Source organism: Poeciliopsis prolifica, unplaced genomic scaffold, assembly GCF_027474105.1.
Source record: "Poeciliopsis prolifica strain line A6 unplaced genomic scaffold, Auburn_PproV2 SCAFFOLD041, whole genome shotgun sequence".
Taxonomy (NCBI): domain Eukaryota; kingdom Metazoa; phylum Chordata; class Actinopteri; order Cyprinodontiformes; family Poeciliidae; genus Poeciliopsis; species Poeciliopsis prolifica.
The window spans coordinates 848,880-875,310 of record NW_026562416.1 but is presented as its reverse complement, the minus strand read 5'-3'; the positions used below and the strand labels follow the sequence as shown (position 1 = coordinate 875,310).

The window sequence follows — 26,431 nt, the reverse complement described above, 5'->3', positions numbered from 1 at the left end:
CAACTGGACCCAAAATGCCTCCAGCTTGTGAATCCAAATAGTGAAACCTGAAGCTCTGAACTTGGTCATTAACTTTATGACCTTCAACACCTGAGATGAGATGCAAACTGTGTTATCAGGTCAGACCTGCTGCAGGTTTTCTGTCCGTGTTGTTCTGGTCCAGTTGGTTCTGGTTCTGGCAGCCTTCATGCATCGGATCCTTTCTCCTGGTTTATTGGACCCGGCACTTTGTCCTAAAATAAATCGTATTCTGTTTTCTAAGGTTTTCAATCTTTGTCTCTGTGGTTGCAGAACGAACTCCACAAACTTTCTCACAAGTCAACGCAAAACTGACTTTAAAATCCCTGGAAATAAATATTTATAGAAATAATTAATATGAATGATTTCGATGTCTTTCAGAGCCGTTGTTCCTCTGATGAAGACCCGAAACATGAAGACACAAAATGACTGAAACGAGTTTCATTGACGTATCAGAAACTTGGTCCGAATTTTGATAGCGTTGCATTTTAATCATTTATCGTCTGTTGCTCAAATTTTTTCCTTTAGCATTAAAAGTTTATGTTTTAAGTCAACACGGACAAAAATGTCAAAAATCAGAAATTATATTCAATGTAGTAAAAAAGTAAAAAAGCCCAACATGAATCTTTACAGCAGATTTTCAAAACAACGTAAAGAATCCGACCGTTTCCTGGAGTCTCTTCTCCAGGCAGAGCGCCTGCTGCATGCAGCATCTACCGCCATCCGATCCGGCTGTGATGCAGCACGGCGTTGGATGTGTCATGCTTTGTTTCAGCCAGATAAACAGAAGGTGTTTCACTAGAAAAGGGAGGAGAATAAAGGGGATTAAATTTTAATCCTAGAAAGAAACCACAGCGATTCCACATGAAACGAAGCAGAAACTCTTTCAAAAGAAGAAGAGAAAACGATGCTGAGACATTTGGGGAATGTTCAGGTCATTCTGAGGTTTCCTGATGTTTGGTTTCTGCTCCGACGCATCGTCACATTTCACCTCCTGCAGAGAAAACACTTTCTCTCCCCAGCCACTTCCTGTTGGACGTCCTTCACTCGCTCACATTCTTTCTGCCAGTCAGCTGCTGAAAGTTCAAACATGGAAAGTCTGCGTGTTTCCTGCTTGTTGACATGTAAACACTCTGCGACTCGTCCTGCGACTCGTCCTGCGACTCGTCCTGCGACTCGTCCTGCGACTCGTCCTGCGATCTCAGGACACCTGGTCTGCAGGGACATGAACTCGCTGCAGCTGCAGTGCGGCCCTGAACACTCGCCACCTTTACAGCCGCTGTAAACAGGCTGCGCCTCTGAGTGTGTGCTGAGCTATAAACTGTTGGACTTTCATCAAACTTCCTGTTTGGTGTGAAAAGAGGTCAAAGGTCAGCCTAACAGGCAGAGCGAAATCCTGGACAATAGAGAAGGAACTCGGCCTGGAAGAAGATTCCTGTTTGATCACATGATGGTTTGATGCAGATGATTGAAAATCTCAGCAAAATCTTTCACACCTAGAAATTAGAACCTGAATTGATTTGGAAAAACTAAAAACAGTTCAAGATGGAGGCCGTTTTTCAAGAGTCAAGGAAAAATTATTTTTGCACTTAATATTTATTACAGACAAATACTTTTGATGTCAAATTACACGTAATTGGATTCAAAATTTGTATTTACTTTCTTTTACGTTTTTCTAAATGGCTGCTTTTGTTGTCATGGAAAATGTTTGTTTTACTAAATTCACTAATTAAATGATGTTTGTTAAATTATAAACTACATTTTCTGAACTACAGAAATCATATACATATTTTTGATCATGGCTTTTGTTTTTTCCATTACACACATAAAACATTAGCATAAGCTAAAGCTAAACCGTACAAAAATCACAGGAAGCTGAAGTTAAACCACTAAATACTTTAAAAAATTAGCTAAATGCAGCAGCTAACCTATAAAAAATATCAAAAACTGTAGCTAAACTGCTCAACACATTTAAAAATGTAAATAAGCTAATGCTAAAATTAGCTCAGATTGAACTGCCAATAAAAAAGTAAATAGCTCCTATGCAACAAGCAGGCAAAAACTAAAGTTAAACCGCTAAGTGCAAAAAAAATGTGCAAATGCTAACACAAAACTGCTAAATACATTTTTAGAAATGAGAAGAAACTATTGTTAAACTGCAAAACAAAAAATGAGAAGAAGCTAACAGTAACAAGATGCTCAGTTCTGACTTTGCTGCATATTTTCTCTGTAGAGTTTGAACAGAAACATGATGTGGCATAAAGTTCATCCAAGTCATGAAAACACGGAACATTTTATGGCAATAATTTATTTATTTGAAAAACGGTCGTCATCCTGAAATTCAAGTGATGGGAAAATTAAAAACGTAAAACGTATATCAGATTATTGCAGGAATAATCTGGATTATTCAAACCTGGCGTGTTTGTTCTTCAGGACTGCAGAGGAAGAAGACAAGCCGGCCTCCCTGCAGCAGGCTTCCTCTGACTGCGCCTCCCAGTCCAGGTCAAAGGTCAGTGAAGCTCAGTTCTTCCTGAAACCTCCTGCTAGGATGTGGCAGATTCGTTCAGAGACCAGAACCGGTTTTCTGAGGTCCAGATGTTTCAGTGATGCGTTTGAGTGCAGTGGGTGTTTTCGGCGTTGAGTGGCTCCGAGGTCCTTCAGGTGACCCGGGACAAGCAGAACCATCCTGATCCAGAATGTTCTCCATCCGGCCGAACCAAGAACTTCTCCTGGCTCTGCTGGTTTCTGTGGGTTTTCAGTTTGACCAGCAGAGGGCGCCAGTGCCTTCCTCTGCAACAGAACTTCTTTTCTGGGTCAAAAGATTCTGCAAACAGAATCAGAACAGGCTCGGTTCTGCTGGTGGCGTGTGGTTCTGTCAGTCTGGTTCTGCTCAGAACTCAGCAATCAGGTCCAACCTCAAACTTAGCAGAGAGGTTCTGAGAACCGGGTCGGGTCAGAACTGCAAGGAGGTTCTGGTGCCTCTGGAGTTATTTCTGCATCCAGCCAACAATATACCCTCCATCCCCTCCTCATCCCTCCATCCCCTCCTCATCCCTCCATCCTCTCCTCATCCCTCCATCCTCTCCTCATCCCTCCATCCTCTCCTCTCCTCATCCCTCCATCCTCTCCTCATCCCTCCATCCTCTCCTCATCCCTCCATCCTCTCCTCATCCCTCCATCCTCTCCTCTCCTCATCCCTCCATCCTCTCCTCTCCTCATCCCTCCATCCTCTCCTCTCCTCATCCCTCCATCCTCTCCTCATCCCTCCATCCTCTCCTCATCCCTCCATCCTCTCCTCATCCCTCCATCCTCTCCTCTCCTCATCCCTCCATCCTCTCCTCTCCTCATCCCTCCATCCTCTCCTCTCCTCATCCCTCCATCCTCTCCTCATCCCTCCATCCTCTCCTCATCCCTCCATCCTCTCCTCATCCCTCCATCCTCTCCTCTCCTCATCCCTCCATCCTCTCCTCTCCTCATCCCTCCATCCTCTCCTCTGCTCATCCCTCCATCCTCTCCTCTCCTCATCCCTCCATTCTCTCCTCATCTCTCCATCCTCTCCTCTCCTCATCCCTCCATCCTCTCCTCATCCTCCATCCCCTCCTCATCCCTCCATCCTCTCCTCTCCTCATCCCTCCATCCTCTCCTCTCCTCATCCCTCCATCCTCTCCTCATCCCTCCATCCCCTCCTCATCCCTCCATCCTCTCCTCATCCCTCCATCCTCTCCTCATCCCTCCATCCCCTCCTCATCCCTCCATCCTCTCCTCATCCCTCCATCCTCTCCTCTGCTCATCCCTCCATCTCCTCTCCTCATCCCTCCATCCTCTCCTCTCCTCATCCCTCCATCCTCTCCTCTCCTCATCCCTCCATCCTCTCCTCATCCCTCCATCCTCTCCTCATCCCTCCATTCTCTCCTCATCCCTCCATCCTCTCCTCTCCTCATCCCTCCATCCTCTCCTCATCCCTCCATCCTCTCCTCTCCTCATCCCTCCATCCTCTCCTCTCCTCATCCCTCCATCCTCTCCTCATCCCTCCATCCTCTCCTCATCCCTCCATCCTCTCCTCTCCTCATCCCTCCATCCTCTCCTCATCCCTCCATCCTCTCCTCTCCTCATCCCTCCATCCTCTCCTCATCCCTCCATTCTCTCCTCTCCTCATCCCTCCATTCTCTCCTCTGCTCATCCCTCCATCCCCTCCTCATCCCTCCATCCTCTCCTCTCCTCATCCCTCCATCCTCTCCTCTCCTCATCCCTCCATCCCCTCCTCATCCCTCCATCCTCTCCTCCTCATCCCTCCATCCTCTCCTCTCCTCATCCCTCCATCCTCTCCTCTCCTCATCCCTCCATTCTCTCCTCATCCCTCCATCCTCTCCTCATCCCTCCATTCTCTCCTCATCCCTCCATCCTCTCCTCTCCTCATCCCTCCATCCTCTCCTCTCCTCATCCCTCCATCCTCTCCTCATCCCTCCATCCTCCTCTCCTCATCCCTCCATCCTCTCCTCTCCTCATCCCTCCATCCTCTCCTCTCCTCATCCCTCCATCCTCTCCTCTCCTCATCCCTCCATTCTCTCCTCATCCCTCCATCCTCTCCTCATCCCTCCATCCTCTCCTCATCCCTCCATCCTCTCCTCTCCTCATCCCTCCATCCTCTCCTCTCCTCATCCCTCCATCCTCTCCTCATCCCTCCATCCTCTCCTCTCCTCATCCCTCCATCCTCTCCTCATCCCTCCATCCTCTCCTCATCCCTCCATCCTCTCCTCTGCTCATCCCTCCATCCTCTCCTCATCCCTCCATCCTCTCCTCTCCTCATCCCTCCATCCTCTCCTCATCCCTCCATTCTCTCCTCATCCCTCCATCCTCTCTCTCCTCATCCCTCCATCCTCTCCTCATCCCTCCATCCTCTCCTCATCCCTCCATTCTCTCCTCATCCCTCCATCCTCTCCTCATCCCTCCATCCTCTCCTCTCCTCATCCCTCCATCCTCTCCTCTCCTCATCCCTCCATCCTCTCCTCATCCCTCCATTCTCTCCTCATTCCTCCATCCTCTCCTCATCCCTCCATCCTCTGCTCTCCTCATCCCTCCATTCTCTCCTCATCCCTCCATCCTCTCTCTCCTCATCCCTCCATCCTCTCCTCATCCCTCCATCCTCTCCTCTCCTCATCCCTCCATTCTCTCCTCATCCCTCCATCCTCTCCTCATCCCTCCATCCTCTCCTCTCCTCATCCCTCCATCCTCTCCTCATCCCTCCATTCTCTCCTCATCCCTCCATTCTCTCCTCATCCCTCCATCCTCTCCTCTCCTCATCCCTCCATCCTCTCCTCTCCTCATCCCTCCATCCTCTCCTCTCCTCATCCCTCCATCCTCTCCTCTCCTCATCCCTCCATCCTCTCCTCATCCCTCCATCCTCTCCTCATCCCTCCATCCTCTCCTCCTCCAGGTTCGTCTCCTCAGTCACTCGGATCTGGATCTCTCGTCTTCTCGTCGTTTTGCTTCGTTGTCTTTCGGCCTGAGGAAGAGGAGGAGGAGGAAGGATGAAGAGGACCTCTCCAGGAGCGCCATCGGTCTCCATAGCAACCAGCAGGAGGTAGGACCGTGACCCGGTCTGATGGTTCCGGTCCATCCGAGCAGAACCTGGACTTTCTGAATAAATAGAAACGATTTTAAATAATGAGAAAGTTCTGGTTCTGAAGTTTTAATCCGAACCTCTCCCCAGAATCCCGTCTCCCGCCTGGATCTGGACCGGCCCGACCCGAAGTTCAGTTTGTCTCAACCCGAACTCCATACCAGCAGAACCTTTGACATCCCGTCTCCCCCGTCCTCCAACCGGACCGGACCGTTAACCAGAACCCGACCAGAACCGGAGGAGCTTCTCCCCAACAAAACCTCCAGAACTCTGATCCCCTCCAATCCGGAGTTTCCGGTTCCGACGGCCCGAACAGAATCCCCCGCTGTTCCCGGCCTCCGGTCCAATCAGGCAGAACCAGGTGCGGACCAGAACCAGAACCTCACCTCATCCGCTGCATCGGGAAACGGGGATGGTTCTGATGGTCCGAGTCCGGATCCAGAACCTCCCGGTACCTCCAGGCGGGACTTGGGTTCAACTCTGGACGGACCGGAACCTGAAGAAGCTTTAGCATTCTCTATGATCCCAAAACCGGAACCGAGCCGTTCCGAACCGAACCCGGCGGTACCAGCTGCAGGTTCTAATCCTGAACCCGACACGGCGGTACCGCCTGCCAGCCCTGGTTCCGGTTCGGGTCGGAATGCCGTGATCGGAACTGTCTATAACTGTCCTCGGTTCTCCGTCCCAGAACCAGAACCGCCAGGGGTCCAGAGCCCCCCTCCAGTGGCCCCCGGTCCCGGCGCAGGTTTTTCCGGTTCTGCTGAAACCAAACCCAGCCGTGTGATTCGGGTTCGGCCCGGTTCCCACAGCGCAGGCCCGGTTCCCGCCTCTCCGGTTACTGCAGCGTCTCCAGGGACGGACTCTCGGGTTTCCGAATCTGAGCCCAGGCTGGTTCCGGTCGGGCGGCCCATCGCAGCAGACTGCTTGCCTCCGCATCGCGGAATGAACGTTCAGAACTTCGAACCTCCCGAACCGGACCGGGCTCTGAATCCGGGCTACCTGAGCCTCGGTTCGGATGACGGCGCGGAGCTTTACTTCAGCGCCCCGGAGAGCGGAGAGGAGGCGGACCCGCGGGACGGCGGGGGGGAGGCTGAGAGCCCCAGAGGTCAGAGGTCAGAGGAGAAAGCAGAAACCGCCTCGGCACAGGTGAGAGTGTGGGAGGAGCCCGCGCCACCGGTTCCGCAGGTAAACAGGCTGCAGGAATGCGGGTTGGCCCCGCCCGCCGCTGCTGCCCCGGCGGAGAGAATCCAGGCCGCAGAAACCCAGGATCCCGCTCAGAAAGCCCCGAACCTGCCGAGACCGGTTCTGGTTTCGGACCCCAGGAGAACCGAGGAAACCCGAGAGGAGGAGGAAGAGGAGCGCACCTTCACGCCTCCTGCAGCGGGAGGGACGCCTGACGCCGCCGCCAGCCGTCCCGAGGGGGCGGGGACCAGGACGCGCCGCGTCAACGAAACCGCTGAGACGCAGCGACAGGTGCCAGACCTGAAGTCGGCTCTGGACGCACGCAGGCCGCCCGGCGACCCGCATCCAGTCCGCGCCGCGGCTCACCTGGACCGCAGGTGAGTCCGATCCATTCAGCAGAACCGAGACTGTTAGGATCTGAACATCCCGGCCGGTTCTGTCAACCGGCGGGAAATCACCTAAACCTGAGCAGCTTATTGGCAGCTGAAACATTAAACTGCTGAAACCCGAACATGAGGTTCTGGTGTCGGCTCGGTCTGAGGAATCTGCTTTGGGTTCTGGGTTTACTGATGGTTCCTTTGGAAAATGCGGTTCTGATCCGAGATTCGGGCTGCAGGATGATTCTTCCCTTAAAAGTGAAATCATTCCAAAGCAAAATGTTTGTTTAGTTTCTGGATGTCCAGGTTCTGCTGCAGCTGATCCACACAGATTGGACTTTTTCTGCCTGAAGCGGTTCTGATGATCAATGGCCGGTGAAACGTTTCTCCATCATTTCGATGGAAAGTTGTGGGTTTTTCTGGAGGAGATGCGGCGCTGAAGGCCCAGATCAGCTGGTTCCTCTGCAGATGGAAGAACCTTTACAGTTTGACCTGCGTGCTGGTTCCGGGTCGGTTCCGTCTTTCGGACCGTGCTTCAGGATGAGGAGCGTCTTAAAGACCTCATGGCTGCAGCTGTTCTGCGTGATCCGCTCATACCTGCAGCTCATTTGCATGTAGTCTGGAGTCAAAGGAAGGAATGCGGCTCCAGGCGGCAGCTGTCAGGGCGACGCGCTGGTTCCCTCAGAGCCGAGTCCGCTGAGCCCGAGTCCGCTGAGCCCGAGTCCGCTGAGCCCCAGTCCGCTGAGCCCCAGTCCGCTGCGCCACCTACCTAAATGTCTCTGTTCTGGGCCTGAAACTGAAAGCCAGCAGGCGGGAGGAATCATTAACCGTCCATAAAATTCCAATAAATCAGTGAAACGTCATGAAATGCCCTGAGGCTCCAGCGGTCCGGTTGATCCGCTCTGATGATTCCATAAAGCCTGAGTTCTGGGAGACATTTTGTTCATTGAATCAACAGAGCGAGACGAGTCAGGCAGGGGACGGGATGTTCCTGGTGCAGTTAGAGGGGCGCCGCGTTAGAGGGGCGCCGCGTTAGAGGGGCGCCGCGTTAGTGGGGCGCCGCGTTAGAGGGGCGCCGCGTTAGAGGGGCCCGCGTTAGTGGGGCGCCGCGTTAGTGGGGCGCCGCGTTAGAGGGGCGCCGCGTTAGAGGGGCGCCGCGTTAGAGGGGCGCCGCGTTAGTGGGGCGCCGCGTTAGAGGGGCGCCGCGTTAGAGGGGCGCCGCGTTAGAGGGGCGCCGCGTTAGAGGGGCGCCGCGTTAGAGGGGCGCCGCGTTAGAGGGGCGCCGCGTTAGAGGGGCGCCGCGTTAGAGGGGCGCCGCGTTAGAGGGCGCCAGAACAGAAGCATCAAAGTGACTGCGAGTCAGCAGAGAAACGTGTCAGGAAGCACAAAGCTGCACCTCTGGAAAGAATCTGAATTGATTTCTGGCTCTGTCACCCCTAATCTTCACATTTTGAAGATTTAGTTTGGAAAAGTTTTGTCCACCTTACCTTTGACCTCAGGTCAAGTCTACAAATATTGGCCAGACTACGAGTTTACTGTTTGAATTATGGCAATAAAGATATAATATTAGGAGAATAAGGTCGTTATATTGCCAGGAGAAAATCATATTTTATGAGGACTTGAATACAAAATATAGAAAATTGAAATGAGGAATTATGAGCATCTTGTTCATTTATGCTTTAGTATGAGTTTTACACATAATGCTTAATATTCATAGAAATAATTCATATTTTAACAGCATCACATTATCAAAGACTTTAAAACAATCATGCAAACGACGAGTGAGAAATAATCAACACTATTTGATGGTGTTTGCAATAGACTGACATGACGAGTCTTTATGAATCTCGGATAAAAATATTCCACGCAAATATTATTTTCTAAATAAGGACACTTTGATGCAAAGTGGGCATTTTTAATGGCAACTTGTAGAGCAGCTTTGCATTAACAGTCATTACTTCCTGAATGACATGAAAACTCCTTCATGTTCATGTCATTTTACAGCCCGTCAAATAAAGTTTTACCAAAACAAACAGCTGCTCAGTCAGAGCTTTAGAAATCTGTCAAAGCTTTTTCTCGTGATTTAAAGATATTTCTCTTTTCTGGTAAACTTGTGTTTTTGTTCTCCTAAAATTACTTTATTCTCGTAACTAAGCAAAGGTTCTGGCAGAAAGTTCCCCCCTGAAACGAGACAAAATGGACGACTGCAATAAAAGTCATCATCTGATTTTTAGAAAAATGAGGGGGAAATGGATTGAAATCAAAAACAGTTATATTTTATTTTTAAGTTGTATTGCCAAACCTTACTTGTGACTAAAAAACAAAACTAATGTGAAATAATTCAGCATTTGACTTTGACTTCTGAACATCACCAAATGCTGCCACTAGATGGCAGCATTTGGTGATGTTCAGACCGTTCAGAAAGTCCTTGTGGCTGTTTCTGTTTGGACCAGAACCGATGTTCTGGTCCAGAATCCTCAGCCTCTGACCTTCCACCCCGTCAAGGCTCCTCACACCTGAAACAACAGCTTCATGCTTCAGCTGCCTGGATGACAAGAAGGTATTCAGAGCCACACCTGGTCCACATTCCTCCTCACTGCAGGAGCCCCAGACAGGATCCTTCATCCTCCAAACCCGCTACACTGAAAGCGTCACAGAAGTTCTGGACATAAGATCGCTCCGTTTGGGTCGGCTTCATGCGGCTGAAGGAGTTTCTCCACTTCTCCATCAGCTGCTGGCTTCATGGTGAAACGTCTCCAGTCCTCCAGATCAGCAGGATCAAGAAACCTTTTCTGATTCAGAAGACGATTAACCGGATCAATCGATCCAGAATCCATCCAGTGTCCCTGAAACAACTCGCCCTCATCCCTAGCGGGGTCAGGAGGTGCAGCTGCTCCCTCGGGCAAACATTCAGGGCGAGAGGTGGGGTCACCTGGACAGGTCGCGTGGATGGGAATCAAACTCACAACCTTCTGGCTGCAAGGCAACACAGCACCAACTGCACCACTGTGCAGCCACAATTTCCAATCAGTTTGGTGATTGATTAATCATTACCTGGAGAATACAGACAGAAGAGAATCAGAACTGTAATAAATGAATCATTTCAGATGAAAACCTGTCGGTTCGACCCAGAGCTCCTCAGGTTGCACTTTTAGCCTCACCTGGTTCAGAAGAAAATCTATTCAATACATTTTGCTCTCCAGTTATCAGTTAATCCAATAAATAATCCCAGATCAGCTGTGCAGTGATGCTGAGTGGAGCAGAAAGGCCTTCGCTCATGTTTGTACTGCAGATGATCCACTGAAGGATCATCTGATTGTCTTTTCTTTCATCTTTTAATGTACTTCTGGTATTGTACATAAAAACTTTATTACAAGAAAAATCTGCAGAATGCCCAAAATTTTAAAAATCCAATTAATCAATTAATGGCCAGAATAATTGATTAAGCCAGGCTGAAAACGGAAAAAAGCGTTGATGATATTTTGTGATCAGAACCAACAGGAAGTAGAACCTCCTTCTGCGTCACAGTGGAGGAACAAACTCCTGCTTGTTCAGCTTTCTGAAGAGGTCGTGACCTTTAACCTTTAACTGAGACTGAGATGGGGTTTCACCTGTTCAGAAAGGCGGTTCTGTTGGGAAAGAACCTGGACCGTTTGAGATCAACTCCTGCTTGGTTCTGGATTTCCCCCCCAAAAAAACCTAGAAATCAGATTTTTACTAATATTTTAATTTAATGTGTTTTCAGTCATTTTTTAAGTTCTCATTTGGGTCAGAACCGCCGGTTCCTGCAGCTCGGTAATTTATTTAGAGATTCATTTGTTTTTCCAGAAGTTCTGAATCAGAACATTTGGACCCAACTCAAACTAAACAATGTTGGTTCTGCTAGAGAAATGAAACCTGATGAGACAGAACAGATCCAGTCTGAGCTCCGGCTCTGGTCCGGTTCTGTTCGGGTTCTTCTTGAGGTCCATGGTTGCTCAAAGCTTCCCGGTTCTGGCAGCTGACTGAGTTTTGCTTATTTAAGCAATCCTCCCAGCTGCCTCTCCCTGCTGGTTCTGTTCCTCGGACCGGGTCAGAATGCAGAACCCGAGCCTGATAGGAACGGTTCTGAATGGGGAACTCTGGACTGGTCCCTGAGTCTGATCATGTGACCACTGTGTCATCACTTCCTTTCTCTCTGTGTCCCTCCAGCTGCCAGCCTCCAGAACCAGAACCAGAACCAGATGACAGGATGAGTTCAGGCTTCAGCAGCCTGACCACCAAGCTGGCCCTGAAGAACCCGTCTCCTCCCAGAGAGGAGGAACCCAAAGCCCGCTTCCTCAAAGTGTCCCTGGTTAACATGGAAACCAGCAGCACGCCGGAACCAGACGATCCGGAACCAGACGATCCAGAACCAGACGATCCGGAACCAGACGATCCGGAACCAGAGTACAGGTGGAAGAACCGTTTTCAGGGCGTGACCCAGTTTCCATCCAGCAGGTCCCCTCTCCCTGCAGATGATGAACCTTCGTCACACTTCAGCTCCTCAGACAGCTCTGTGTACCTGAGCCCCGCTGGAGGCGGGGCGTGGAGGCGGAGCCTCCTGGGGGAGGGGGAGGAGTCAGCTGCTCCTGCAGGTGAAGAGGACGAGCTGCTGAAAGAGGAGACAGAGTGGAGGAAGCCGAGGTGGCAGCTGGAGCCGCTCATCGAAGACGACGACTCCTTCTTCACCGGAGTCTTCAAGGCCACCCTGGTGGACCTGACCCCCGACCCCCTGACCTCTCCTGACTCCCCAACGTCCCCCGACGTAGACTCCCCCGTCAACGACATGGAGAGCCTGGTGGACACCCTGAGGAGCATGGGGCCCTCTCAGAGGCCCCGGAGTACCGGCGTCAGAGCAGCTCCTCCTCCACTGGTCTCCACCCTGTCCCCCATCAGAGAGGACACAGGGAACCCCATCATCTCCACCCTGTCCCCCATCAGAGAGGACACAGGGAACCCCATCATCTCCACCCTGTCCCCCATCAGAGAGGACACAGGGAACCCCATCATCTCCACCCTGTCCCCCATCAGAGAGGACATGGGCAGTCCCTTTGTCCGTAGCACCCCCCAGAGGACAGAGGAGCCCCAGAACCAGCTGTACACCCTGCCTCTGGACCTGGGCCTGAAGAGGAACATCTCCAGAGACCCCCGCTCTCCAATGGAGCTGATGAAGAGCCAGGTACGCCTTACTCTCTGTCAAACTCCATCTGCTCAGTTTATCCAGCTGAGGCTCATTTCTGATGCTCTCATCTGGTTCTGTGGAACATATCCGAGCTTTGACTTTACAACCTGTCTTTTGCGTGGGGTACCTCAGGGCTCCATATTAGGCCCTTTACTTTTCTAAGTGCATATGTTGCAGTTGGAATCTAATAGAAACTTCCACAATAATAAATTTCATTGTTATGCAACCAACCTACCAATAAGCCCAGGATGCAGTAAGCTCCTGCTTTCTCTCCTTATTTCCATCCTTGCAAACAAACAGTGGTAGAACCAGGACTTTCTGTTCCTAATGACCAAAGAACAGAGTAGATCCTGTCTGTCGATAAAGCTGCTACTGGTCTGGGAAATTTGACTACTGCTATAGTGACCACGTGAAAAACCTTTAGTTGGCTTTGACAGTCAAATTGCATCGGTTGTCCAATCTGAAATTTTGTCTTCTTCTAAGGAAGGTTAAGCCTTTCTTAAATCATTGGGACTTTGCAAAAGCTGTTAATGATTTTATTATGTTGGTGTACCCCAGACATCTTTGAACCGCCTCCAACTTGTGCAGAATGCAGTGGTTTGCCTTTCAACCAACACTCAGACCAGACCACATTACATCTGTCTTGGCGTCTTTACATTGGCTTCTTGTTTGTTTCAGAATAGATTTTAAGCTCTGATTTGCTTTTAAAGCCCTTTCAGGCTTTGCTCCTTCTCATTTTTTAGTCACAGAGCTTTTCATCCGCATGTAGTCTCTGAGCACTGATAATCATTTCCCTACTTAGTGTTCCACGTACTAAATGCAAAAGTTGGGGCGATCGCACTTTCTCCTTAGCAGCACCTTGACTGGGGTACCAGAAGACCTCTGACCTAATCTTTGATAAAATGATTGAAACTGATCTGGATTTCTGCTCTAAAACTCAGGAACTTTAGGTCAACGGCGGTCAGAGTCCGGAGGTAAATGTTGAGACTGGTTCCGATCTGATCTCAGACTTTGTCTTCTTCCTTCCCCAGGACCTGACTTCCTCGCTGCACAACGGGAACGGCGCTCCTTCGTCTCCCACCTCCGGCTCCCGCCTCGACAACAGTGTTCTTTTCGGCTCTTACCGCTCCTCAAACCCGGACCTGAAGCTGGAAAATGGGACCGCCCATCGGCCGCGGTTCAGCTCCCTGCCAGACACAGGAACCCTGGGAATGAGACTGAGGGAGACTAGTGAGGCGGGGCCTGTTGGGGAGGCAGCGGGGTCCCGTCTGGAGCGCCTTTCCTTCCTCGTCAACTCTTCATCCCTGAACGGTGACGCCGGCCCCTCCAGGATCAGCCGATCGCCCTCCTTGATACTGGGTTCCCCCACCTCCAACAGCCCCACCCATTTGCTCAGCCCCACCGGCTCTATTGACCCTCACTGGGCCCCCACCATCTCAGAGCCCCAACTGTTCAGCCAAGGGCCCGGGGTCCTACAGAGGAGCCTCAGCTATGAAGGGCTATCACAGGCAACCCTGTTCAGCAGTTTGTCTGGAGGGCCACAGTTCAGCAGTTTGTCTGGAGGGCCACAGTTCAGCAGCGTTCAGGCAGGGTCCCAATTCAACAGCAGAGGGTCCCTGCTCCAGAACCAGCAAGATGAACCAGACAGCAACCAGATGTCCAAGTATAGAGCCTTCCCAGATGCCTATGTGAGTACTGCAGCATGAGTGAATGTGAATTATTGGCCTGCACATTAAAGTTAGAAGCAGGTGAAGCCTCTCTCTGCTTCAGGTTTCAGTGAATTTCCAAAGCGCAATCGTTTCAGTCTGCAGGTTAAAGCGTCCCTCAGCTCTTCACATCACCACTAAGTGGGATGGGATCAAGTCCATCGTTGGGTGTAAACAGTTTGTTCCCGTCTGTGTTTATGACACAATTATGGATATTCTGTTGTGTTAAACAGAAATATAAAAACAGGTTCCAGAAACGGCTGCAGCTTGATCCAAACGTCTTCTTCGCTCCGAGCAACTCAGACGTAGTTAGGCAGCTGAAGGTGTGTCTGCGTGTGGCGCACACGTCTGCACACGTCCTGCTGCGTCCGTCTGGGGCCAGGAAGGAACCTTCTGATCCAAAAATCATTTAATGATTTCCCAACCTGATTGGATATGTGTAGCTTCACTGCAACACAAAGCTGAGCAGAACCTGCTCTCGGGTCAGATTAAAACTGGCCTGCAGTTGGACTCAGACAGGAAGGAGGTTCTGCTCCATGGTCGATGATGATCTGTTCATAAAGCAGCATATTGCTGTAAAACTCTGTCAAGTCCCCAAACAAGCATACAAATTCAGGCTTTTCATATTTCCCATCAGCCACTTGAACTTCAGGATGACAGCCACTTTTAACGATGGCTGACCTTTTTGAGCCTTTGACTCAATTATTGCCATAAAATGTCACCTATTTTCATAATTTAGATTAACTTTATATCATATTATGTTTCCCTGCTTTGGACGTCCTGTTCATACAACTTTAAAGTGATAATATGTAGCAAAATCAGAAACGAAAGACTTTTTCCGTGAGTCTCTCCACAGTCGTCAACTGGAAGGACGTGAAGTCGTGTGTCTTAATGGTTAGCGTTAGCTTCCACCAACTTTTTTATGCATTTAGTGCTTTAGCATTAGCTTCTGCTATTTTTCTATGCAATTAGAAAAATAATCACATCCTTGAGACTGGGAACCAGTGTGGGTTCCCAGTCACATTCATTTTTTAATGTGTTCTGATAATTTATTTAATGCGCCTTGCGTTAGCTTCCAGTAATTTTTATGTTCAGCAGTGTATTGTTGGCTTCCGCTAATTTGGCATGAAGCAAACCTTTTGGGTCGCTGTGCCCTTCACCATGTCAAACATATATTCACCTTTATAACCATGGTGGCCATTTTGAACAATGCCCACCAGAAGAAAAAAAACTCTGTGGTTGAAAATATGCAGGCTATAATTTGACATTCATCTAATTTGTGATTTCAGAGCAAAAATTAATTTTCCAAAACAACTCTAGTCGGCATGTAAAATGTAAATATGGTTCCTATGGGTCCAATTGTACATAATTTGATACCCAAAGTATTCATCAGTAATAAATGTTTGCAAATGTAGAGAAGAAGTAAATTCTTCTTGTGGACCATCTTGAACTTTTCAGTGACGTTTTTTGTTTAAAAACAAAAATCAAACGCTGTGGGAATGTCTGTGCCACGTTGGGTTCTTGTCTGCACATGTGAAAGACTTTGCTGAAATATTCAATTATCTGCACTCTATTAAATGAAAACACTGGGATGTTGCAGCGAGATCAGCTTTATGGCCGTTATCAGAATGTAAAGCAGCTGTTGGGATCCTGCAGAGCGTTTCGTGCTTCAGATCTAGATAAATATTGTCAGAGTCGTCCACACCCGCAGCAGCTATCTGCCTGATCCTGCAGAGACGCAGCCGCGCCTCTCCTTCGCATTCATCCTCTGTTCTGCTTGACGAGTTGAAAAATGAAGTGACAGGGAGAGAATTCCTCTGGAACCATGAGTCTTCATCACACCTCCATCCGCCTGGTTCTGCTGAAGCAGCTCTTTCTCTGGCCGCAGGCAGGAATGGTGCAGCTTCGCTATGCTGGTTTCAGCTCTGAAGCTGCTGAGCCGATCCTCTAGATCAGATCCAGAAGCAGGTTGTGTAGTTTGGGTCCTGACGAGCGAGCCATGAGACCCAGGAATGTGGAGGAAACTGCTCCATGGTCTGACCGTCTGTCAGTCAGCAGCTGAGATCCGGTTGTTATACCAACATCAGCAGGTTGATTCTGATGGCCGGCTCAGTCCAGGAAGCAGCTTTACAGCTCACTTCCTGCCGCCACGTCATGCATGGACAGAAACGTGTTGAACATGAAACCACAGGAACCTCGGAGGGTGACAGATGAAAACATCTCAGCCTCTGCAGATTAATCCAGATGAAGTCAGAGCAGCGAGAGTTGAAACGGGAGCCAGGCCTCCGCGGTCTGAAACCTGATCCCATTGACCGGACCGTCTCACCTGAACAAACCGGACCCAGAAACACGCCTGCTGCTCCAGCTGAGCCTTAGGAACCTTCTTCCAGGCTCAGGCGGTTCAGATCAAACTGATGATGATGATTGATCCTGAAATGTTTCTGTTTGTCTGCAGCTCACCAAGGAGAAGGAGCACGGGAAGCTGAACCCACGACCAGGAAAGGTGAGTTCCACCAGTTAGTCCAAATGGTTAAACTGGTCCCAGAACAATAAAATGGTAAAGCTGATTGACAGGAAGAAAGTCAGTGGAAGGAAGACCTTCTCTATCCTATTCAGACTTTACCCAGAAGATGAATATGTTTCATGCCCAACAGGAGACAATCTGCAACCAGTTCAGGTTCTTTGTCCAGTCCAGAACATCCAACTGGGTTCAACCATTTAGCTGGTGGTCTAGTTAAAGACCTTACCTCATTATGCCTTGAGTTTGTGCAGAACCACTGGCAGTTGAGCAGGCCCACAGTATGATGCTGCCACCACCATGCTCCACAGCTGGCGCGGTGTAGTTAAAGGAGCAGAGTGAGCTCCTCATCTCCTCTGGACGCTGCAGAAGTTTATCTGAATCTCTGGATGATTTATGGCTCTGTTCTTAATTTATGACCCAGACTATTGCAATAACGTCTGGAAACGTGGAATAAACTCGACCAAAGGCCAATCCTGATTAGAAGACAAGATGGCTGCTTCGCAGATTCTGACTCCAGAAAACCTCCAAATGAAAACTATTAAATGTTTCCCCTGCAGGCCTTTAGCTTCAGCCAGGAGGGAGACTTTCCCACATGGTAGAGGTGTTGGGAAGGGGGGTGGGTCTTCATCAGAAGAACTGGTTCAACCAAATCATCTTCAGCTGAAAACCGCAGCTCTCGCAGAGCCGGGACCTGTTTCTGTTATTAAAGCATCAGGCCTGAACATGCTGCTGCCGCTGCGACGCAGGCTGCTGCAGATGAACACCAGCACAGCAGTTTCCCACCGAGTCACTTTAACTGAACTTGCTGCTGAACATTCAGCTGCAGGACGATGATCCAAGGAATACCAGCAAGTCTGCCTTTAAATATAGGAAAAATAAAGGCTCTGGAGTGGCCTAGTTAAAGTCAGAACCTAAATCTGACTGAGACGCTGACCTTCAACTCTCCAATGTGCTTGAATTAAATCAATTCAGTAATGCAGACCAGGTCAAAGGTCATCCAGGGTGATGTTAGAGAATCATTACCAGTTATCAGCAGCGGGTCGGAGATGAATACTTTTCAGGTTCTTCTTGTTTGATATTAAAGTTTCTGACTTTTCCCAGCGATGATGGGTCTCATAATGCCATATCTGGAATGTCAATGTCTTCCAAATGACCTCTGACCTGTGCTCCTCTCAATAGATTTACATCTTTGACCGGCCGGGAATGTGCGGCCGCAGGATGGAGATCCGCGGAGACGTCATGGACGCCACGTCCTGGGAGCTGCAGGACACCATCTCCGTCAGGGTGGTGCGAGGAGGGTGAGCCGCCGCGCCTGGGTCCAAACGGGACCAAACATGTCTGACATGGTCCAGACGTAGAGACATTTATTAAACTTGATTTCTTTCACAGAAATAATTTTTGATTGATTCAGTCTTGGATGAAAAGGCTCTGCGTTGGTTCAGGCTTAGGGGGATGAAACTGAGGAGATTTGATAATTTCTCAGATTTTACTCGAACATCTCTTGGTCCTGAATCTATAATATTAATCGATAACATTAATCGATAACATTAATCAATAACATTCTGTCATATCCAGGTCGGGTCCAGGTCGGTATGGTGTCTGGTAATCCCAGTTGGTTCAGACAGTTTATCTGGAAGATCAGGTTGACGCTCATAAAGATGATGATCGGCTATAATTAAATGCCATCAAGCTGCTCGTCTTCCTCGTTCCGGCGCCTCGTTTGGCTCCTGATTCACAAAATTTGTGGCGTGTAAACATGGAGGACACGCCACGCCCCGTTTCTCCTGAACCGTGGGTGTGGAGCCAGCAGGTGGGGATTGTTCAATCCAACCCGACCTGCCACGCTTCATTTTTACTCCGCCGGTTCACAGCTGATTCCTCGTTGATCCTGGAGTGACAACCGACATGTTAACCTTTGACCTCAGACATGCAGCACGTTCTAACAGCTGGCTGCTGTCCTGCAGGTGGGTTCTCTATGAAAAACCCAACTTTAAAGGGGGGAAGATCGCCCTGGACGAGGGAGACATGGAGCTCACCTGTCCCTTCAGCCCACCTGAGAAAGCGCTGCAGAATGGACAGGAAGAGGAGAAGAAGAACGGAGAAACAGAGGAGCAGAGCCAGGAGAAACCGACCCAGAAGTTCATCATCGGATCGATTCGCAGAGCGGTCAGGGTGAGACGGATTTACTTCTCCTTTCAACACAGACATGGAAGGGTGATGCTGACATAGAGCGCCATCTGCTGGTCATCAGGCTAAAGCTGAGCAGGTGTCTGGAACGTCTTCCTTTCAGACCTGTGAGTTGAGCAGCAGGGAGATTTTATTTCCGTTTGTCCTCCTGCCGTCAGTCTGAGCTGCAGATTATCTTCATCCTTCAGTTGAAACAGAGGAAGAGTCGGAGGAAGAGTCGGTCTGTGAGCTTCTGGCCTGATAACTCCAGTTATTCCAGGAGCAGAACATCAGAGCTGATCAAGGCTGACATGTTCTAGCACCATCTAGTGGCCGCATGGAGAACCTGCAGATCAATATGGCTGCATCAACATGCAAGAGGATTAGTTTTATTCCACATGGACTAAAAATAATTATTTTAATATCAGAATGGGGAAACAATTTGAAAGCAGTCTTCATCAACCCAGTTCTACTAGAAGCTTCTCAGACATTTTCCTACCTGTAGCTCCTGGCTTACACTCGCCGTCTTCTCTGACCTCTATCAGACTCTGTTCATCTTCTCTAACCTCTGCGGGATGTTCGGTGACCTCTGTGGGATCGTCTCCCTGTGTCTCCTCAGGACTACAGCGTTCCAGAGATCTGTCTCTTCCCAGAGGAGAACGCAGAGGGAAAGAAGGTGGTTTTCAGGGACACAGCGGAGGATGCCAGGATCTTCGGGTTTCCCATCAAAGCCAACTCCATCATCGTGAACGCCGGGCTGTGAGTGAACCGCCCTGAGAGGACAGTTGGGTTTCTGTCTTGTTCTGACCCAGATGTTGTTCCACTCCTCAGCTGGCTGGTCTTCGCTCAGCCCTTCTTCCAGGGCGACCCCCGCATCCTGGAGGTGGGGGGCTACTCTAACCCTGCGGCCTGGGGAGTGGAGCAGCCCTACGTGGCCTCAGTGCATCCCCTCAAAGTGGTGAGTACTCCTGCTGAAGCCCGGCCTTGTGCTGCTAACGGTGATAACCTGAGCTCGGTTCTGTGACAGGGAGAACCTCGGGTGGAGAACATGGGGGAACCCAAGGTGAGAACCTGCAGCAGCGTCTGGTTAGATCCTGCAGTTTCCAGCAAGCTGGCATCCTGACTGTTCGTCGGTCCCCCTCTGTCCTCAGATGGTGATCTACGAGAAGCCATACTTCTCTGGGAAGTCCAGGACCATCTCCTCCAACATGAGGGACTTCTTGAGCCGGACGGACCGCCAGCAGACCCTCTTCATGGCCAGCCTGGGCTCTCTGAAGGTCCTGGGAGGAATGTGAGTGAAACGCTAATGGAACGTGGTAAGATCTGACTCCAGACCAGTCTGACCATCTCCATCTGCCTCTGCCGCTCCAGCTGGGTGGGATACGAGAAGGAGGGTTTCCGCGGTCACCAGTACCTGCTGGAGGAGGGCGAGTACCACGACTGGAGGGTGTGGGGGGGCTGCGACTCCGAGCTGCGCTCCGTCAGGGTCATCCGGGCGGTAGGTCCACGTTTACCATATCGACATTACGGATGCAAGTTATTGACAAATGAGCTCATCTAAAGTTGATGGATCTTAGCAGTCAACCAATGACTAACTGGTCAACCAGTGATCATATCCTTCAATTTTAACTGAATTTTGTGGGAACTGTATTAAATAGTGACTGAATAAACAGAAAATTGTAAAAAAAATTTTCACGTGATTAAACTTTGACTTATTTAAAATATAGCAACACGAACCTCTTGAGTTGCTGAGTAGAAGTATAAAAAGGATAAAATCATTTTACTGCCAGTAGTTGATCTTGAATTCAAACTTTTCTCCATGAAGAGCATTAAAAATCATTTTCCATTCCTCTTTTCTTTCCCCTTCTGATGTAGCCGCCATCTTTGTTTCTGTATTAACTGGCTCAGCTTTAGAATGGCCAGCAGCTCCTCCTGCTGGATGGAGGCCAAATTACAACACTGAGGAAAAGCGTATAAGCAGACATTATTATTTGGTTGGAACTGATTAGTAGTTGATTATTGGTTTGTAGTATAAAAAACAACAAAACATGATTGCATGATTGCTTGCATCCCTGATTTCCAGATGGTCGGCCATCTTAACGTCTGTGTAGGAGGAGCTGCTCAGAATCCTCTTTCTGTTTCCAGGACCTGGCGGACCCGGTGATGGTGATGTTCGAGCAGCCTGAGGAGGAGCAGGGTGTGACGGAGGAGAAGACCTTTGAGGTGACGGAGGCCATCCCTGACGTAGAGCTCTTCGACTATAAAACCTCCACCCGCTCCATCCACGTTCTCAGCGGAGCGTAGGTTCTTCTTCTGCAGCTCCAGGCACCGAACTCGGCCGTCACCTGACTCGCCTGACTCTCTGACCCCCCAGGTGGATCGCCTACTCCCATGTGGACTTCTCAGGGAACCAATACATCCTGGAGAAAGGCTTCTACAACAACTGTGCTGACTGGGGCTCCCAGGACACCCGGGTCTGCTCGGTCCAGCCCATCTTACCGGTGAGAACCAGTCTAGCGAACCGGGTCATTCACAGCACCGCTGGTTTCACTCTTATGTCGTTGTGTTTCAGGCTCCAGCTGAAACCTCCGGCCCCAGAGACGAGGTGAGTGGTGGACGACATCCATATTCGGATCAGAACCGGGATGAGTCGCGTGTTTCTGGCAGTTTTATCTCCATTTCACAAATGGATTGGTGTTAAAACACATATTGGGAAGTAAATAAACTAAATATGTAGTTTCAATCTAAATATTTAGTGAGCAAGCTAATAACAGCTAAATATTAAATTTACAAACTAATTTAGCTCCAATGTAAATATTGGAGATTGTAAAGTAAAAATTTAGTTTGGAGCTAAATATTTAGTTAGTAAGTTGATTATCTGGGCTCAAACTACATATTTAATTTTCAAGCTAAATATGTAGTCCTAAACGACATCTTGAATCAGCTGAGAGCTAAATATTCCGCTAAAATGTAAATTCACGGATAAGTGGAAGTGGACTACCAAAACAAAAGCTGTTTTCTGGAAACTCGCTGTAAAGTTAGACTGCTCTATGCGACCAACTTCCTCAGTTCAAATATAAAAAGCTGGAACTTTCCTTTATGAAAATATTAACAAACTAAACTACACATTTTCAACACAAACAATCCTTAAAATCCTGATTTATTCGATATTTTAGCGTTTGGGCAAATCTGCTCCTTTTTGTAGCAACTTTCTGCTTCTGCACTTTCAGACTCTACAGGATCTAATCGATTCTTCTCTCCTGCAGATCATCCTCTACTCTGAACCAGACTTCCAAGGCGAACGCCTCGTCTTTCACCACAGCCAGGGGGCGCTGTCAGAGAAATTCCTCACCAGGTCGTGTCGAGTGGTGAGAGGAAGGTGAGAAAGACAGCAGTTAACCGAGTATGGAGCTCAGGTTCATCCCAGAGAATGAACCAGGAAAGCTGAAATTACATTTCAATAGACTAATTAATCTAAAGAGTGAACAGCTGTAGACTCAGTGTTTTCCTCTTAAAGGGCCAGTATCATAATCTTTCAATTATTCCCTCATCAAAAACAAACTCACTAAGCTCCTTTAGACTAGCCAGCATCATTTAGCAAACACCTGCTGAGCTCATTATAGGAGCTGCTGCTCAGAGTGACGCTGGTAAAACGTTGAAGGGTTAATAGAGGAGACTTCCTGAAGGCGGAGCTTCAGAAAGAGCAAAAGCTCTTAAAGAGACAGATGCCCAATTAAATTACAAATTTACTTTGTAATTAAACAAAGTTCAATCAATATACAGCAATTTTATAACAACTGAATTTAACATGGTTGAATGTGCTGCTACCCACGTGACCCGACGATGTGCTGTAAAATGGCACCACGTGCCTGGAAAACACAATCCTGGCCTTTAAAGTTCCCATTGACTGACAGTCAGTGGGAAAAGCATTAAGGTGTCTCTCTGTCTTCCAGCTGGGTCCTCTGTGAGAACAAGCAGTTCTCTGGGAACATGTATGTCCTATCTGAGGAGGACTATCCCAGTCTTACCAGTATGGGCTGCCCCTCCAGCTGCTCCGTGCTCTCCATCAAGCTGGTGCCGATGGTGAGGAGGGCCTCCTGGTTAGAGTCCAGCGCTCGTCCCGGTAACGTCCTGGTAACGTCCCCCTGTGTGTGCAGACGCTGTCGGTGCCGTCCGTGTCTCTGTTTGGACTTGAAGGTCTGGAGGGCCGGGAGATCACCACCGAGTCGGAGGTCACCAGTCTGACCCAGGACGGGTTCAACAACCACATCCTGTCGGTCCGGGTCAACAGCGGCTGGTCAGTGTGCTGCAGTGTGTGAGTGCGATGCAGTGTGTGGGTCATGCAGATCTAACTGGGGCTCTTTTTGTTGTGTAGTTGGGTTTTGTGTGAGCATAGCAACTACAGGGGGCGCCAGTTCCTCCTGGAGCCGATAGAAATCACTAATTGGCCCAAGTTCAGCTCCCTGGACCGGATCGGGTCCATGTACCCCATCAGACAGGTCAGCCCACCTCACCTCACTTCGCTTTTCATTTCTAAAAACCGCTTTGATCAAACTGGAGAAAAGTCTCTGCTTTTCACTAACAAACTGAATTTTTCACAAATAATCCATCATTAAACCCAACTTAACTCGCGTCTTATGGCAGTTTTAACATAAAACGACCTTCACCACACTTACATTCCGGATATCTGATACGGGTTTATCTTTAGACGCATTAGTAAATTAAACCTGAATACAATCTGATTGGTATAAATGACATCAGATTTACCATTAAGTTTTACTGGGGCTATAAGTCAAGACATCTACAATAAATGACTAACTGAAACATATATTTCAGATAACAATTATTAAATTATGATTAGTCATAAAGTACATTTAAGATGACTTGCTTTTTGTTCTGGCTATTCATGATTCCAATTCTAAATATCCTGAATGTCTTTTCAGACACAATGTCTACAAAATTCATTTGGTGCAAATTAAATTGCACCAAATCAAATAATGTCAGTCAGATATTTTCAATTCCTATGAAGGATAGTCAAAATGTACTTGTCATTATTAAATATCTGGAATGTAATTACAGATAACCAGACAGAACACATTTCATGTTAAATCAGTTTGCCATACCTCGTACCTGCGTGTGTTCCTCCTGCAGAAGCGTCACTTTTTCCGGGTGAAGAACAAGGAGAGCGGTCACTTCCTGTCGGTGCAAGGCGGCGTGGAGGAGCTGAAGTCAGGTCGGGTGGTGGCGGCGGCGGAGGTGGAGCCGCTGAGCGACATCTGGTTCTACCAGGAGGGACGGATTAAAAACAAGGTGAGCGCCCTGCAGGCTCACAAACATCGTAGATTATATCTGTTACCTGATTTAAGTTGTTCCTGAAGTCTGACCTCGGTGCCTCTGCTGCAGCTCTCTGCCTCCATGTGCCTGCAAGTGATGGGCAGCGTGGAACCGGCAGCCAAGGTGGTTCTGTGGAATGAGAGCAGGCAGCCGATCCAGAACTGGTCTGCGAATATGCAGGGTCCGATCGGCAGCCTGACGTTCCCTGGAATGGTGCTGGACGTTAAAGGTGAGGCAGGAGGAGTCGGCGCTATGCAGAGTGGGTGGAAATTAGTTACATTTACTTCTTTAACGTTTCTGAATAAGTTACTTTTAGGAGTATTTTACTATGCTGTGCCTTACTTTTACTTCAATGATTTTATGATGAAGTATTTCTGCTCTTGAATAACATTTCTGGATTTTCTACCCACTGAATGGAAAACAAACATGTTTTAACCAAAAATCCACCAGACAGACACACACCTGCAGTTATTGATCAAGTTTCATTGCTTTTGTTGAAAGAATTTGGAAAAATTGTCTAAATTTGCCTGACTTAGTTATGTTTTTACTTATGTGAACTATTGTCATTTTGGTCCCTAAAATACCAAAATTTCCACTTAACTATATATTTTGGTCCGTCTGATGACGTAATGATTAAATATTAAAATATTGATAATTTGATCAGTCACTTTTTACCAAATACTTTAATAACTTCTTGGACGGCTTGGAGTAAAAACACGTTGACCTATCGCTGCTCTTACTTGAGTGAAATCTTTGGGTTCTCTACGGATCCAATGTTTATTGATCGGTCTGACCAATAATTAATCTATTTTGAGTTTATTTTTTGCATTTCCAACAGAAGTCTCTTTTGATGTTTCAGTTTGGAATAGTTGCATTTTATATCAGTCTTCAATGCAATTCAACTCAAACCACTCATGGGCCAAAACTTGAATTCAATTAATTACTCATTAATTACAAGAATGATAAGGTTTGCAACTTATACTGTAAGTTAATTTACTATATAAGGCCATATTCAGGTATGAATCAGAGACCTTTAGTGAATCAAAACTAAAACCGGAAACTTGTACTGCAGCCAGAAAAGGTGCTGCAAGTCTGGCTGGAAGTGATCAGATGTTATTCATCTGATGTGATGAAATGTTTTCACGCTGCCAGGCGTTAAAACCTCCAGCAGGTTTGTCTGCATGTTTCCACCTCGGAGCGTTTGTCCCTCTCCTTCCTCGTCTTCAGCTCTGCTGTCGGTTCTCCGCAGGCGGCAGAACGTACGATAAGGAGCATGTGGTGGTGATGCCGGAGAACGACGAGAGGCCCAGTCAGCAGTGGGAGATCCAGCTGCTGTAGCGGGAAACCTGCTGTAGCGGGAAACCTGCTGCAGCCGGAAACCTGCTGCGCCTTTCTGGAGCTTGCCGTTCTCCTGAATGCACGGAGACCGGCGAACCGAATCTGAAACGGTTTACAGGCAGCAGCAGGAGGTTCTGTTACCAAAGATACTCCCGACTTTCTGGTTGTGATTCCACTGAGCTCCTGTAAATGTTCTGCCTGGATCGCTACGCATCAACCAGCAGAACAGGAATGTTTGCTTTCAGTATGTTTATATGTACATGTGTGTGGACGATGCTGCAGCCGGGTTCTTCCTATTTTATTAGCTTCTGTTACATTAACCTGCTTCAGCTCTGTTCATATTTGAAATGAAATGCATGCAGTTGGAAGATGTTGTACACAAGGAAAGGGTTTTAAAACGCTCAATAAACAATAAAGCAACTGTTGTTTTGTCAGCTGGTTCTGAAGGAGAGATCATCTGTCTGACTGACTTCCTGGAAAATGTCATTTGAAATAGCATGATGGGTTGTGGGTTAACGTAGTTTGCATTTAGTTTAAAATATCCCGGACAAGACCCCATTTTTTTCTTTGAGTTAAGAGGACATGAGTCTCAAAAGACTTTCTTGTAAAAATAATGGGTTAACAATAGTGACTAGTATAAATTCTCCTGCACATCTGAACCTGCCAACACCAGCCTTTAAACTCTGGGGAGATATTCTGTCAAATTAAACTCAAGTTCAAATTTGAAAGGGGCTTTATTGTTTCACGATGTTATTCATTCACAATTAAAGTATCTAGCTAACAAGCTAAAAATATAGTTCAGATAAGTATTTAACATATCAACTAAAAATGTAACTAGCAAGCACTCCAAATGGATTATTTAGCTGCAAGCTCGGTATTTAGTAACTTAAATATTTACATCCAAACTAAACTTTATTTCTGTGAGTAATAAAGAAATATTCATGTTATTTTTTCCAACACAGGCAT

General features: G+C 48.2%; 1 protein-coding gene across 1 annotated transcript; it reads left to right on the top strand.

Moving 5' to 3' along the window:
* Window positions 1–2,356: 2,356 nt before the first annotated feature.
* Window positions 2,357–25,899, top strand: crybg2 (crystallin beta-gamma domain containing 2; the record flags this gene model as incomplete). The annotated part of the gene is made up of 23 exons (XM_055054908.1): window positions 2,357–2,527; window positions 5,453–5,599; window positions 5,729–7,197; window positions 11,389–12,397; window positions 13,432–14,088; window positions 16,562–16,609; window positions 17,807–17,925; window positions 18,592–18,799; window positions 19,413–19,552; window positions 19,625–19,751; window positions 19,821–19,856; window positions 19,945–20,084; window positions 20,165–20,291; window positions 20,939–21,093; window positions 21,168–21,294; window positions 21,366–21,398; window positions 22,060–22,172; window positions 22,747–22,876; window positions 22,951–23,090; window positions 23,169–23,292; window positions 23,945–24,103; window positions 24,197–24,356; window positions 25,377–25,899. Coding segments are annotated over 23 exons (5,628 nt in total), but the record flags the coding sequence as incomplete, so codon positions are not given.
* Between the last annotated feature and the right edge of the window lie 532 nt (window positions 25,900–26,431).